The sequence below is a fragment of the Crocuta crocuta genome, unplaced genomic scaffold (assembly GCF_008692635.1).
Source record: "Crocuta crocuta isolate KB4526 unplaced genomic scaffold, BGI_CrCroc_1.0 scaffold19, whole genome shotgun sequence".
Lineage (NCBI taxonomy): Eukaryota > Metazoa > Chordata > Mammalia > Carnivora > Hyaenidae > Crocuta > Crocuta crocuta.
This window is the reverse complement of record NW_027551565.1, coordinates 3,137,767-3,150,075: the sequence shown is the minus strand read 5'-3', so window position 1 is coordinate 3,150,075 and position 12,309 is coordinate 3,137,767. Positions and strand designations below refer to the sequence as shown.

Sequence of the window (12,309 nt, the reverse complement as noted above, 5' to 3'; positions counted from 1 at the left end):
GTTTGAGGTCTCTGCAACAAGAGTTTTAATTAAATCAGGATCATGTCAGACACGTATGATATGATATCTGTTTACTTTAGCAAAATGCTCCTGTTATCATACAATCTAATTTCAGTGTCTGTTTTCTCACAAACTGCATTTTCCTTACGTGGATTTTTATTATAAGATATTCTAGTGAGACAAATTTTTGAATGGCTTATCTGAAGAGAGGAAGGGAGTTTAAAAGTTTGAAATTTTGCTAGGAGCAGTGTCGGAGAAGAGATGAAATACATGCTTTAAAATTTATTTCAAAACCCCATTTTTGGGGAAAATAAATCTGCACTTAATAGAAATCAATACTTGTTAATCCAGAAAGCAATATTTACTTGATGTGTATTTCCTCCCTTTAACAGCTATATGGGTTTGTCATTTTCATGTGTATTATATGAGAAGCCATCTTCTTTACTTGAAAAACCTTTGCTTCTCCAAGAGGTGGCTTCTATTGCTACCGTAAGTAGCAATAGAAACATAACCACTCAACGATTCAAGTTATAATGGAAGAAAAAAAAATAAGTGGAGAAAATGCAGAATACAAAATTGTATATATAATTCTGTCCCTCTAAAAACAGTTACAGTAGCTGTCTCTGGTAAAATCATAGGATATTTAATGTCTTTCTTGATAATTTTTGGGTTTATCAAACTTTTTATGATGGATTTTCTTTAGTTAGGAAGGTATTTAATAAGTTAATTAATTCTTCTTTTTTTATATATCCTGACTAAAAGCATTAAAAAAACTATTAATTAGATCAAGAATAATTGAACATTTGATATTATCTTAGCATTATCCTAAGCATGATGGAGTGCCCTAAATTATTGTGAATTTTGTGTTTGTATAGCTTTCCATATGGTGCCTGGTAGTTTACTGCCTCTTTTAGGGGGAATGCAGTATGAAATTTGTGTGTTAAAACCAAAAATATGGATACCAAAAATTAGATATTAGCACTAGCATAGAATCGGTGACCAAGTCCCTAGTTTTACATCTCAAAGTCAATAGATATTGGTATTTTAACACATTTATTGCACCTTCCAATCTGCTTCAGGACCTGATTAAATTAGTTCTTTTGCCAAGATGTTTTTTAAAATAATATGATTTGTGATTTTTACTAATACATGTGTAACTTTGAAAGCTTATAGTATCTTGCTTGCAGGTACCACAGCACTTTGTTTAACAGAACTGTCTTGTTCTATTTTTATTGCCATGCTTCTGTGTAGTACAAATCTGAATAGGAAACAACTTAAGGTAATCGTCACTGTAAAAGTATGGTAACTCATTGACATTTTTTTTTGACAATGAATATTACATCCTTAGCTGATGTAATAGATACTCAAAGGGAAGCTTCAGTGAAATTCCTATAAATATAGTTTACCATTTATTCATCACACAGACACTTTGTTACAAACCTCTGCAATCCATAACTATATTCTGTCACAATGTAACAGATCTACATTCTCCATTTGTCTGTCTGAAGACAAACATGAGTGTTGGCAGGGCCTACAAAAAGCGATGCATGTTACCTAAAATGTTCTTTGTTTCATTCAGCAGAAGATAAGGATGGAAGACAAGGGAAGGCAAGTATCAAAGACCAACATTTTCCAAATTTCGACAGAAAGTTGTCCTCTTCCTCTAGCGCTCTCCTCCACAAAGACATCAGCCAAGGGAACTCCACCACTTCTGTTGCCAACATGGCAATCACGGGAGAACGGTGGGGAGTGCCAGGTCCTGAGGGTGGGAGAGCCAAATCAAACGTGTCAGGCGATTGCCGGGAACACCAGTGCCCCAGCCAGTCCCTCTCCCCGAGGCAGCATTTGGCTCTCGATCCTGCCGTTACTCCAACACAAGGTCTGTGTGGTGTGAACACCAAGGAAAATGGGAATGCTGGGGGCTGTGTGCGAGAGAAAAGCACGTTGTCAGGAAGCATTTTTTCTCAGAGCAATTTGGAGATTAAGAGCTTGGAAGGTCATTGGGGTAAGGGCCAGGCCGCCACCTCCTTTTCTTTGTCAGACGTCTCTACGCTCTGTTCTGACATACCTGACTCACATTCCACTGCCATTCTGCAGGAGAGTGAACTTTCCCATCTTATTGACAATGTCACTTTAACAAATGAGAGTGAGCCTGGCAGTTCCATCTCGGCACTGATTGGCCAATGTGAGGAGACCACTGAGGAGGCAAACCTCACAGTAGTTTCTCATCTCCACAGCGTCGGTGCGATGTCAAGTCCTTCTCCCTTGCCCCCCTTGGATGGGAAAATGCCTTTTAGGCCTGACTTTTCCACGGGAAAACCCAAGTCCTCCTTCCTGTGCTCATCTCCTGAGCCGACTGCATTCTCAAGTCCCGAGACCTCCAAACACGCATCGCACACGGTTTGCGAAACTACCTGCACTCCTGTCTCTAAAACCAAACCAGATGACAGCCTTTCTGGGAAGGCCAAGATGGGGGCTGTGGAAAACAGCCTGCCTGGGTCCTCTAATACTTCTTACTGCTGGTTACCAAAAAGTCCCAACAATGGAAAAGACTGGGAAATGCAAAAGAACCACAGCCCTGCCACTTCCACAGACCTGACACTGGAAGAAGCACTAGCCGATGCCACTCTCTGTTTAAATTCTGGAGAGAGCAGCCTCGTGGAAATGGATGGGGACTCAGAAAACCTGTCTACAACAGCCTATGAATATAGAAAAGAGGACACAAGTCACCTTGATTCTCCTTTAAAGCTGAAGTACAGTCAGGATGTGGTGGAACATTTTCAAAGAGGTTTGAGAAACGGCTACTGTAAAGAGACTCTCCACCCTTCTGTCTCTGAAATATTCAACAGTATTCAAGATGTCAAAAATCAAAGTGTTTCCTGTCTAGCCTATCAGGATGCTGGTTTTATGCATAACACCTGCTCAAATTCCGATGCAAAAATGAACCATACCTGTGTGCCCCTGTCTAGTGATGAAGACACGCATGCCCCCGCACCCAAGCAGCCCACACATCCTCCTCTGCCTGCTCTGAAGTTGCCCAGTCCTTGCAAATCCAAAAGTCTGGGGGACCTAACGTCGGAGGACATCGCCTGCAACTTCGAAAGCAAGTACCAGTGTATCAGTAAGAGCTTTGTTACAACCGGCATCCGAGACAAGAAGGGTGTGACTGTGAAGACAAAGTCCTTAGAGCCTATAGACGCCCTGACCGAGCAGCTGCGGAAGCTTGTGTCTTTTGACCAGGAAGAGGGCTGTCAGGTGCTCTATTCAAAGCAGGATGCCAGCCAGTTCCCCAGGGCACTGGTCAGAAAGCTGTCATCCAGAAGTCAGAGCAGAGTGCGCAATATTGCCAGCCGCGCCAAGGAAAAGCAGGAAGCCAACAAGCAAAAGGGGGTAAACCCCAGCCACGTGGGAGGAGTGGTTCTTCGGAACAAACCGTCAGCGCCCCTGCCCGCCGGAAACCGGCACTCCACCGGCTCCTACATCGCAGGCTACCTGAGGAGCACCAAAGCTGGGGCCCCAGAGGGCCGCGGAATCCCCGAAGGGGCGTGTGCAGCCTTGCGCCCTGGCTACGTCGACCAGTTTTGTTCGGAGAGCTCTGTCTTGCAGACCGAGCCAAACAATGATGATAAACCAGAAATTTACTTTCTTTTGAGACTGTGAATTACATAAAGCTGCATTTTCGATGTTTACAAGGTATTCTGTAGATTGTCAGAGTTTTCAGTAAATATGGTCTAGGCTTTGAAATGATTTTAAAATGTATTTTTAAACTCGTGTTTTGGTCTCCCTTTGACTCCACATGTTCTTCCTGTTTATGCGTTTGTATATAGAGTGGGGTGACATTTCCCACGTGCATATGATCTCTCTTCTCTGAAGTGTAAATGCTCTCAGTATGAAATATGTGCATGCCCTAGATGTGAAACTTCTCAGCAGCTTGGGTTATGATGTGCGTATGTTTCTCTACCACCCCCTTTACTCTATGTCCTCAGATCACAGTCACAAACGTAGTCAGTTTTACTCTCTAATTGTTGAGTTCATTAAGAAACTTTGCAAAGGACAAAGGGATACGTTCTTTATTTGAAAGCCATTGTCCTCATTCCTAGTTTTCCTCCTTAGTTGAGAAGCCCAAATGCATTTGATAACTCAGCGAAAAGATTGAAATAGTTACCCTACCTTTTAAGATTTCTCTACCCCAGGCAGAGTAAGAGTCCAAAGGAGATTGGTAGCTGTTACCCCCACCCCATCCGCTCTCATTTTAGAGTAGGCTGGGAGGGTATGAGGAGCAAGAGACTTCTGTATATAGACAAAATTGTTTGTTTTACATAAATTTTGTTACATATTTTTGCTAATGGCTTTGTATGTAACAAGAACACAGTTGCCAAGCTATTTGTTGTACTTTTGAATTTTCTGATTAAATTATAGACTGCAAATAATGGCTTTCAGAGTGAGGGACTTCTGTCAGATGCTAACAATAATAGTAGCACAGATTGAAAACATCCCCGAAGCTGTCAAGCAAAAAAACATTTTTCTCATAATAAAATCCAAGTAAATAGGTAATTAGAAGAAACCTTTTCCCTTCATGGAGCCACGTAACTATATTTTAGTACCAACATACGTTATTTTCACTGTGAATCCATTTTTTATTGCATGTCCAGATGTCCCTCTCTGCTTTTTTGTAATATGAACTGCAATGATGTTCTTCTTGGAATTCATGGAAATATGATTAAAGCAGATTTTTAAACACTTGGTGAGTTTTATTTTTTCAACTGCAGCTCATACATGACTGCTGAGTAAGGGGCCCAGAGCATTCAGAAATATTTTCCTTTTCATCTCTTCGCAGCAGAAGATAGCTTCTACATGGGATAGGTTGAAGCAGGAATTTATGTCTCTGAGTGTTTTCATTATGCCTTTAAAGACCATACTTATAAGGTAACTTGAAAAGAAATCAAATGTAATGAGTTTCTTGCATTTTGTGTTGCTATTGCTAGTTTAAAAATAATCCTTCCCAAATCCTGCACTGGGGGTGGGGGCACGCAAGATGCTGTGTTCAGCAAATCAGACTACTTGAAGCTGTGCTTTGTGAGGTCTTGAGTGGGGAGAAAAGCAATCATGTCCTGATGACCCTCAGTCCCCAATTCTGAATTTATCCCCAGTGCTGAAGGTCTTCTTCTCTTTGGACAAACACTGAGATCTAGTTGGGGTAGATGTGTCCTGGTGAAAGGGAGAGAGACCCAATTTCATTTCCTTAATGAACCTGAGATATTTTTGTCTTCTTGGGGGTGGTTTGAAACCCACAAAGTTCTATCCTTAGACCTTGACTTGTTTTTCAAGTACTCTTATCTTAAAAGAAACTGACATGATGTAAAGTTGTTGAAATTCATTTGCAAAGGGGTAGAATTTAGTTGCCTTGTTTGATGGAATTGGTATTCTTATTTTAAAAAAATCCAAGAGTTTACATTTGGAGGTCAACCCTATTTCAAAGTGATCTCGTGGTGACATAAATGGTTGGTGTCAAGTGATGGGTTATAAGACCCACCCCACAGACACCATGTGCATCTGTTACCCACACAAGTAGTAGTCTTCCACTGATAGGACTTAGGTAAAAAGGAGAAAGCAATTTCAAAGATACTGTGTGGAGACTGCTAATAAAGAAGAGGAAGCAATAATGCTTGACTTTACTACCAGCTTTCAGTGTTCAGATTGGACTCCTGATTAGGATTTCACTTGTTTGGAGGTTGGATCAGGGACTCATTTAGTCACAATGAAATCACATAGCAAGTAAAATCTCAAGCAATATATTAACAGGTTTTCCAATATTTTTTTCTTTTGAGAACTAGCAAGACACCTCCAGTCTCTGCACAGTCTGACTAGAGCAAGCCCTGTGAAGTGTCAAAGTTTCTCATCTGTCTCTTTTCTTAGAGGCTAGACAGTCTGTTCCAAGGCTGAGCAGCAACAGGTGGTTGGGAGAGTTGCCTCCAGCAAGAGTAATGTCCACAGAGGGTGAACGTAAAGTTTCTTAATATAAATCTGATCGAGCCATCTTAAAACCCTTTAAAGGATCTCCATTATATATGAAATAAGTTTCCATAGCCTTGCATACAAGGTCCTCTCTGATTTGGTGCTCTTGTCTCTTTCTAGCACCTTGCCTCCCCTGTCTTAGAATGCCCTTTCCTCCTTTGCTCGCTACATTTTCCGAGATGTGTCCCGGAGGGTCCTTTCCCATAAAGAGCTTTCTGTCATCTCCTTTCCCCTAGTTGTACCCAACCCATTATGAAATACCCAGTTTTGTGCAGGGGCGGGGTGGGAGGCTTCGAGTCCACTCCACTGTATAAATCTGTTCACGTGTCTGTTTCTTCCCCTAGACTTAGACCTCTCTGAGCACCGTGATTGTGCCTTGTGCCCTTTTTCTAGCTCTACGCCTGGTACCTATTTGCACTTGGTAAACATTTGAAAAATTGGTGAATAAGAGAACATGAGACAAATGTGAAAGAAAGGATGTGCCTGGTATCTGTTTGTCCTGTGCATGGAAGGAGGAAGAGGTACGGAACCTTGTTCCAAGTAGTTTGAATAGTGATAACTGAGTTTATCTTTGCTTTCCTTTAACTTTCTCACTTTCTTATTTCCATCCAGCCCTTCCTTCCTTTTCTTTCCCTTTTAATATAGTGTCTGTTTAGTCATTTATCATGAGTAAGAGTAACTGATGTTTTTAAAGTATTCTTCAACTTAAAAAGACTTTTATAGGTGATGCATCTCATTTGGTCCTTTCAGCAATTTCACAAAAAGTGGAGGTTATCTCCATTTTATAGATACTGAAAATGAATCTCAATGAGCATGTGATTTGCCCAAGGTCACGGAGGGTAGGAAATAGCCAAGTAAGGTTACTGCAACTCCTACTTTGCTTTTCTTTCCGCTATACACCATTGCTTTTCCTTATGCCTTTAATAAGCAGTTAACATCTACTCTGGGCTAGGCAGTCATCTGGGTGCTAGTATTATAATAGGGACTTGTCTTTAGGGAGTCACAAACTGGTGGAAATGCAGAGACATGATATACTGGTTTTGTTCTGAATGTCCAAACAAGTGGAAACTTATTACACATGGTAGTTGAAAATAGAAGGAAAGAATTAAAAGTTATATTGGTGTACATATGATACCCATGAACATCACACTTTAAAAAAATAATGGACTGTTTTTGAAAGCAGTTTTTTTTTAATTTTTTAAAATTTATTTCTGAGAGAGAGAGAGAGAGCCAGCATGAGCAGGGGAGGGTCAGAGAGAGAGGGAGACACAGAATCTGAAGCAGACTCCAGGCTCTGAGCTGGCTGTCAGCACAGAGCCCGACACAGAACTCGAACCCACCAACCGTGAGATCATGACCTGAGCTGAAGTCGGACGCTTAATCGACTAAGCCACCCAGGCGCCCCTAAAAGCAGTTTTAAATTCATAGCAAAATTGAGTAGGAGGACAGAGGGTTCCCATATACTCTCTATCCCTCCCCCCCATACATGCAACATCCTCCACTACTGATGTCACCTTTATTATAATTTATAACCCATATTGGCACATCGTCACCCAGAATTCATAGTTTACATTAGAGTTCACGCTTGGTATTATAGAGTCTGTGAGTTTTGATGAATGTATAATGATACGTATGCACCACTGTAGTGTCATACAGAAGATTTTCAATGCCCTAAAAATCCTTTGTGCGCTGCCTATTCATTCCTACCCGCAACAAACCTTGGAAACCGTGATCTGTTTACTATCTCCATTAGTTTTACTTTTTTCATAATGTCATATATTTGGAATCATATAGCATGTTCATACTGGCTTCTTTCACTTAGTAATATGCATTTAAATTTCTTTCATGTCTTTTCAGAGTATGATTGTTCATTTCTTTTTAGTGCTGAAAGTATTCCATTGTCTGGATGCACCATAGTTTATTGATTCACCTACTGAAGGACATCTTAGTTGCTTCCAAGTTTCAGCAATTATGATTAAATTTGTTATAAATACTTGTGTGTAGGTTTTTGTATAGATATAGGTTTTCAATTCATTTTGGTAAATGCCAAGGAGCATGATTACTAGATCCTATGATATAAGAGTATGTTTAGTTTTCTAAGAAACTTCCAAAATGTCTTCACAAGTGGCTGTACTATTTTGCATTCCCAGCAGCAATGAAGGAGAGTTCTCATTGCTCCACAACCTTGCTAGTGTTATTCTTCTTCCATACTGAGTTGGCTATTCTGAGGTCTTTTGATTTTCACATAAACTTTATTTACTTTTTTAAATATTTATTTATTTATTTAGAGAGAGACAGAGTGTGAATGTGGGAGGGGCAGAGAGAGAGGAAGACACAGAATCTGAAGCAGGGTCCAGGCTGTGAGCTGTCAGCATAAAGCTGTCACTTATAAACCACTAGATCATGATCTGAGCTGAAGTTGGCCACTTAACTAACTGAGCCACCTAGGTGCCCCTGATTTTCATCTAAACTTTCAACTCCCTCCCTTGTCATCCATTATAGTTTCTCTCACCTTCAGTTAGCATTTCAGCTGCTCTAGGTTGCTTGTCTGACAGGTTGAACCTTTGGTTGTTTTCCTTTGATCAGATAATAGTTGATGTGAGTGTCCATTTACAACTGTCACTGGGCACAGAATCATCAAGAGGTGACGCCCCAGTGAGTCCTGTAGTCCAGATGTACTTGTATTTGCCTTATTTTATAGCAACAGCCCTAGCTTCTTGTAACAGTTAAGGTCAATTAAATCAGTCCATACAGTAATCATTTCCTTGCTTATCCATTAGCATGAGGAACTCAGAGTGGTTTGATTTCCAGTTCAGTGAAACATTTAATATGTTTTCTAGGAAGCAGTGCTCCTCTTGGAATCAGGGTCTCTAATTCAGCAGGTATAAGGTTGTAGGAACAACAACGACAACAATAACAGAAAGTTCAAATTTTGCACCTGGATCATTGAGAAAGATAGTGAGAGAGGCTTATCCTTGTTCTCCACCTTGGTTCCTGAAGCCCTTCTTCTGGATATATATATATAGGATCTGAGCCTGACACTGAGGCCATCTGAAATAGCCACGTTGTTCCTTAGCCCATTGTGTAACCAGTGGATTGACCAAGGAGAAAAGCTCACTAACACCCAAAAAATAAATCATCCTATCTATGGAGTTGTTGAGAGCCTCCTTGTGGCTATGCCTATTCTTTCAGTCACTCCTAAGTGAGATTTTATTGTTGCAGTGATCCATTTCTATAGAACCCCACTATGGCTCACCCAACTGTTTTGGAATTGGATTCAAGATCTTTCTTTCTCCTCAGTTGGTTATAGGGAATTTCCTATGAGGCCTCAAATGTGAGCTGGGGAAGTGGCACTAGTGCAACAGAGGTGATATGGTCTTGCCCAGCAAGTCATATTTTTTTCATCTTCTGGACTACATGAGTCTTTTCCTAAATCTATTTCCTTTAGACAATGCTTTGTTCCTATACCTCTCAGCCTTTTTTTGGAGGGGGAGTGTTTCTGTTAATACTAAGCTCATGATGGACAAACAGCTCCCAGTTGTAAAGTTACTTGGTGTACCACGTTTAGGCTCTTAGGCTTTACTTTAAAGACTGTGTCCATTCATGTTCCAGATCACTGGACCCCTAAAAATTTCACTGATGTTGCAGGCCCTTAATAATTAGAACTTAAAGCCTGGTCTCGACATATGTGTTTTATTAGGGCATGCAAATTACGTGACCCATTCACCTTATTTGGTCCAATGAGTAAAATGTCAGTCTATACAGAAGACTAGCATGTTGTGCTGTGGAATACCAAGATGATTGAGATCACTACAGAATGGACCACAACAATAGGAAACTTAACACAGACCTAGAGCAAGACTGTGAAGATTTACTATTGTCCTTGCAATGTAACATTGAGGTGCTTTTGATCCTCTCTATTGATGAGAATCAGGACTAACCATTCAAGGGGCACATGGATGACTAAGTCAGTTGAGTGTCCAACTCTTGATTTCAGTTCAGGTCATGATCTCATGGTTCATGGGTTTAAGCCCCACCTCGGGCTTCATGCTGTCAGTGTGGAGCTTGGGATGCTTGCTCTCCATGCGTGCCTCTATGCCCCTCCCCTTCTTGTTCTCTCTCTCAAAATAAATAAATAAACATTTTTTAAAAAGGAATAAAGCATTCACAATAATAGCGACAAATGAAGTACCAGAGGTAAGTTGATTTTTTTCCAATAAAATTTCTATCTAGCACAGACACTGTAATTGAGGATACCACTTTAAGTTTATAGTAATCCACTGGTGTCCATCATGATCCATATGATTTTTTTTGCAGAGGCTAGATAGGTGAAATGACTAGATATTTTATGAGAATCACTACCCATGAATCGCTTTGTTGGTAATTATTTCTGCAGTTCCTCCTGGGAGATGATTTTGCTTCTGATTTACTCTCTTGGCTGGATAGGAAGATGCATTACAACATTTTTATCATAATGTTCCTTAGGTCACAGGTCAGAAAACCAAGGTCCAAATTCTAAGTGTATCTAGTCCTATTAGGCATTCAGAGAGTAGAGAAATGCAACAGTGCATCCCTGGACCTATTGGATTCACAATTAGATGGATTTGAGCTCAAACACTATTTGCATTCTGGAATCTAGTAGGTGTCATTTTTATTGGAAGATGATGGTGGTAGGGTGGGTTCCCTAATATCAGTGTCAGCTGTGACTTCATTCTAAGTATCTTCAAGAAGTCTGGGCATTCCTTTTCCTTCAGTGCACACTCTGGCAAATTTGAGGAAAGGCTAGAGAAATATTTGCCATGCTTGTGGTGGTATTGTGGGGACCCAGCTTTCCCTTCAGTGGGCTCTCGATCTGTGAACTGATGTAGGTCTAGTAACTGGAAATCCAGCTGTCCATCATAATGTCTAACATCAGCATTTTATGTTTATCGGTTTTCAGTTCCTTCTGCTTATATAAATGAAGCAAAACCCTAGTGCAGTGGTTTTCAAACTTTAGCAAGCAATCCAATCACTTAAAGGGCTAGTTCAAATATAGATTGTTGGGCCACATCACCAGAATTTCTGCACTGGTAGATCTGGAGTGGGGCTTGAGAATTTTCATTTCAAACAAGTTTCTGGGTGATACTAAGCTGCTTAATTTATAGTCTTACACTGTACTACATGAAGTGGTGTCCTACATTTCAACAACCATTGCTTCAGGTGGTTGTCTAAGTTTCCTTTGGAAAACCATCATCAATTAGCTGTAATCTAGTTTACTTTGCCAAGTCATCTTGATTGCCTTTCTGGCCTTACTGCTTACTGTGGTGATTATATCCACCTGGCTTCTGCCTTTCCAGAATTTCAGTATCTCTGCTGATATTAAGAAGCACAGTGCTATGCCAGGATCTTACATGGTCAACTTTTGCCTGAAGAAGGCAGCCGACAGTGGGTTTCTCAGTGATGCTGACACCCCTATCATCGGTGCATTTCTTGGTGAAGGGAGTGTCCCCTGGGCCCGTCTGGAGAATGTACTCAAGTAGTGGGTTTGCATGTCTTTCTTTATTCTAAAATTCTCCTTTTTTTTTGTGAGACTTCTGAGCCCTTCCTCATTACTCTGCCAAGTACGTTCTAACAATTCTACCTCAATTTAGCCATTGTGAATCCAGGCTGTAAAGTGTAATCCCAGCTAACTGTTAGGTCTGGTAGACATTACATTTTATTAGGACATAACTAAGGTTTGCTAGACATTAAATTCCAAGTTATGAGCAAGTTGTCCATTTCAACATATTCTCTCCTGTTTAGTCTTATATTGACTCTCCTGGTCTAACACCTTCAAGATCTACTCCCATGGATGCTTCTCTGGTCTTGCTGGATGTATTCATGATCTGCTCTTACCACCTGCCTTAGAGCCATTGATGGCTTTCAAAGAATGCCTTAAAATGACTATTAGCTGTCCTGAACCTGTCAAGGATTTCAGTGCCTCATAAGTAGTCAACCACCGTAAACATTCTGTAATTATCCCACTGTCATATAATCAATTGCAGTGGCCACTTGATATCCCAAGACTCCCTGTAAACCCCCACCTTATCCCAGTCAACCACAAGTGAGGATATTAGTAATTCTGATGCCATAGCCTGTCATCCATTATTCCTACCCCACGTTTATTCCCGTTATCTCAGGCCAGGTTTCTCAAAGACAGTCTGAGGGGACAGCTTTTGTGCTAATGTTTTACTGTGGTACAGTCACAAGGAAGCAAGACTAATGGGGAAAAGGGAAGAGAGGCAAAGAAGGAAGGAGAGATACCACAAGGAGGAG

General features: G+C 40.7%; 1 protein-coding gene across 1 annotated transcript in view; it reads left to right on the top strand.

Annotated features, from left to right (window-relative positions):
• PLCH1 (phospholipase C eta 1) overlaps positions 1–4,740 on the top strand; it is a 204,414-nt gene extending 199,674 nt beyond the window's left edge. The window contains exon 24 of the mRNA XM_077750100.1: positions 1,580–4,740. Coding sequence (XP_077606226.1) covers positions 1,580–3,660 — 2,081 coding nt within the window. The 3' untranslated portion in view covers positions 3,661–4,740. The remainder of the gene's footprint in view (positions 1–1,579) is intronic.
• Positions 4,741–12,309: the final 7,569 nt, after the last annotated feature.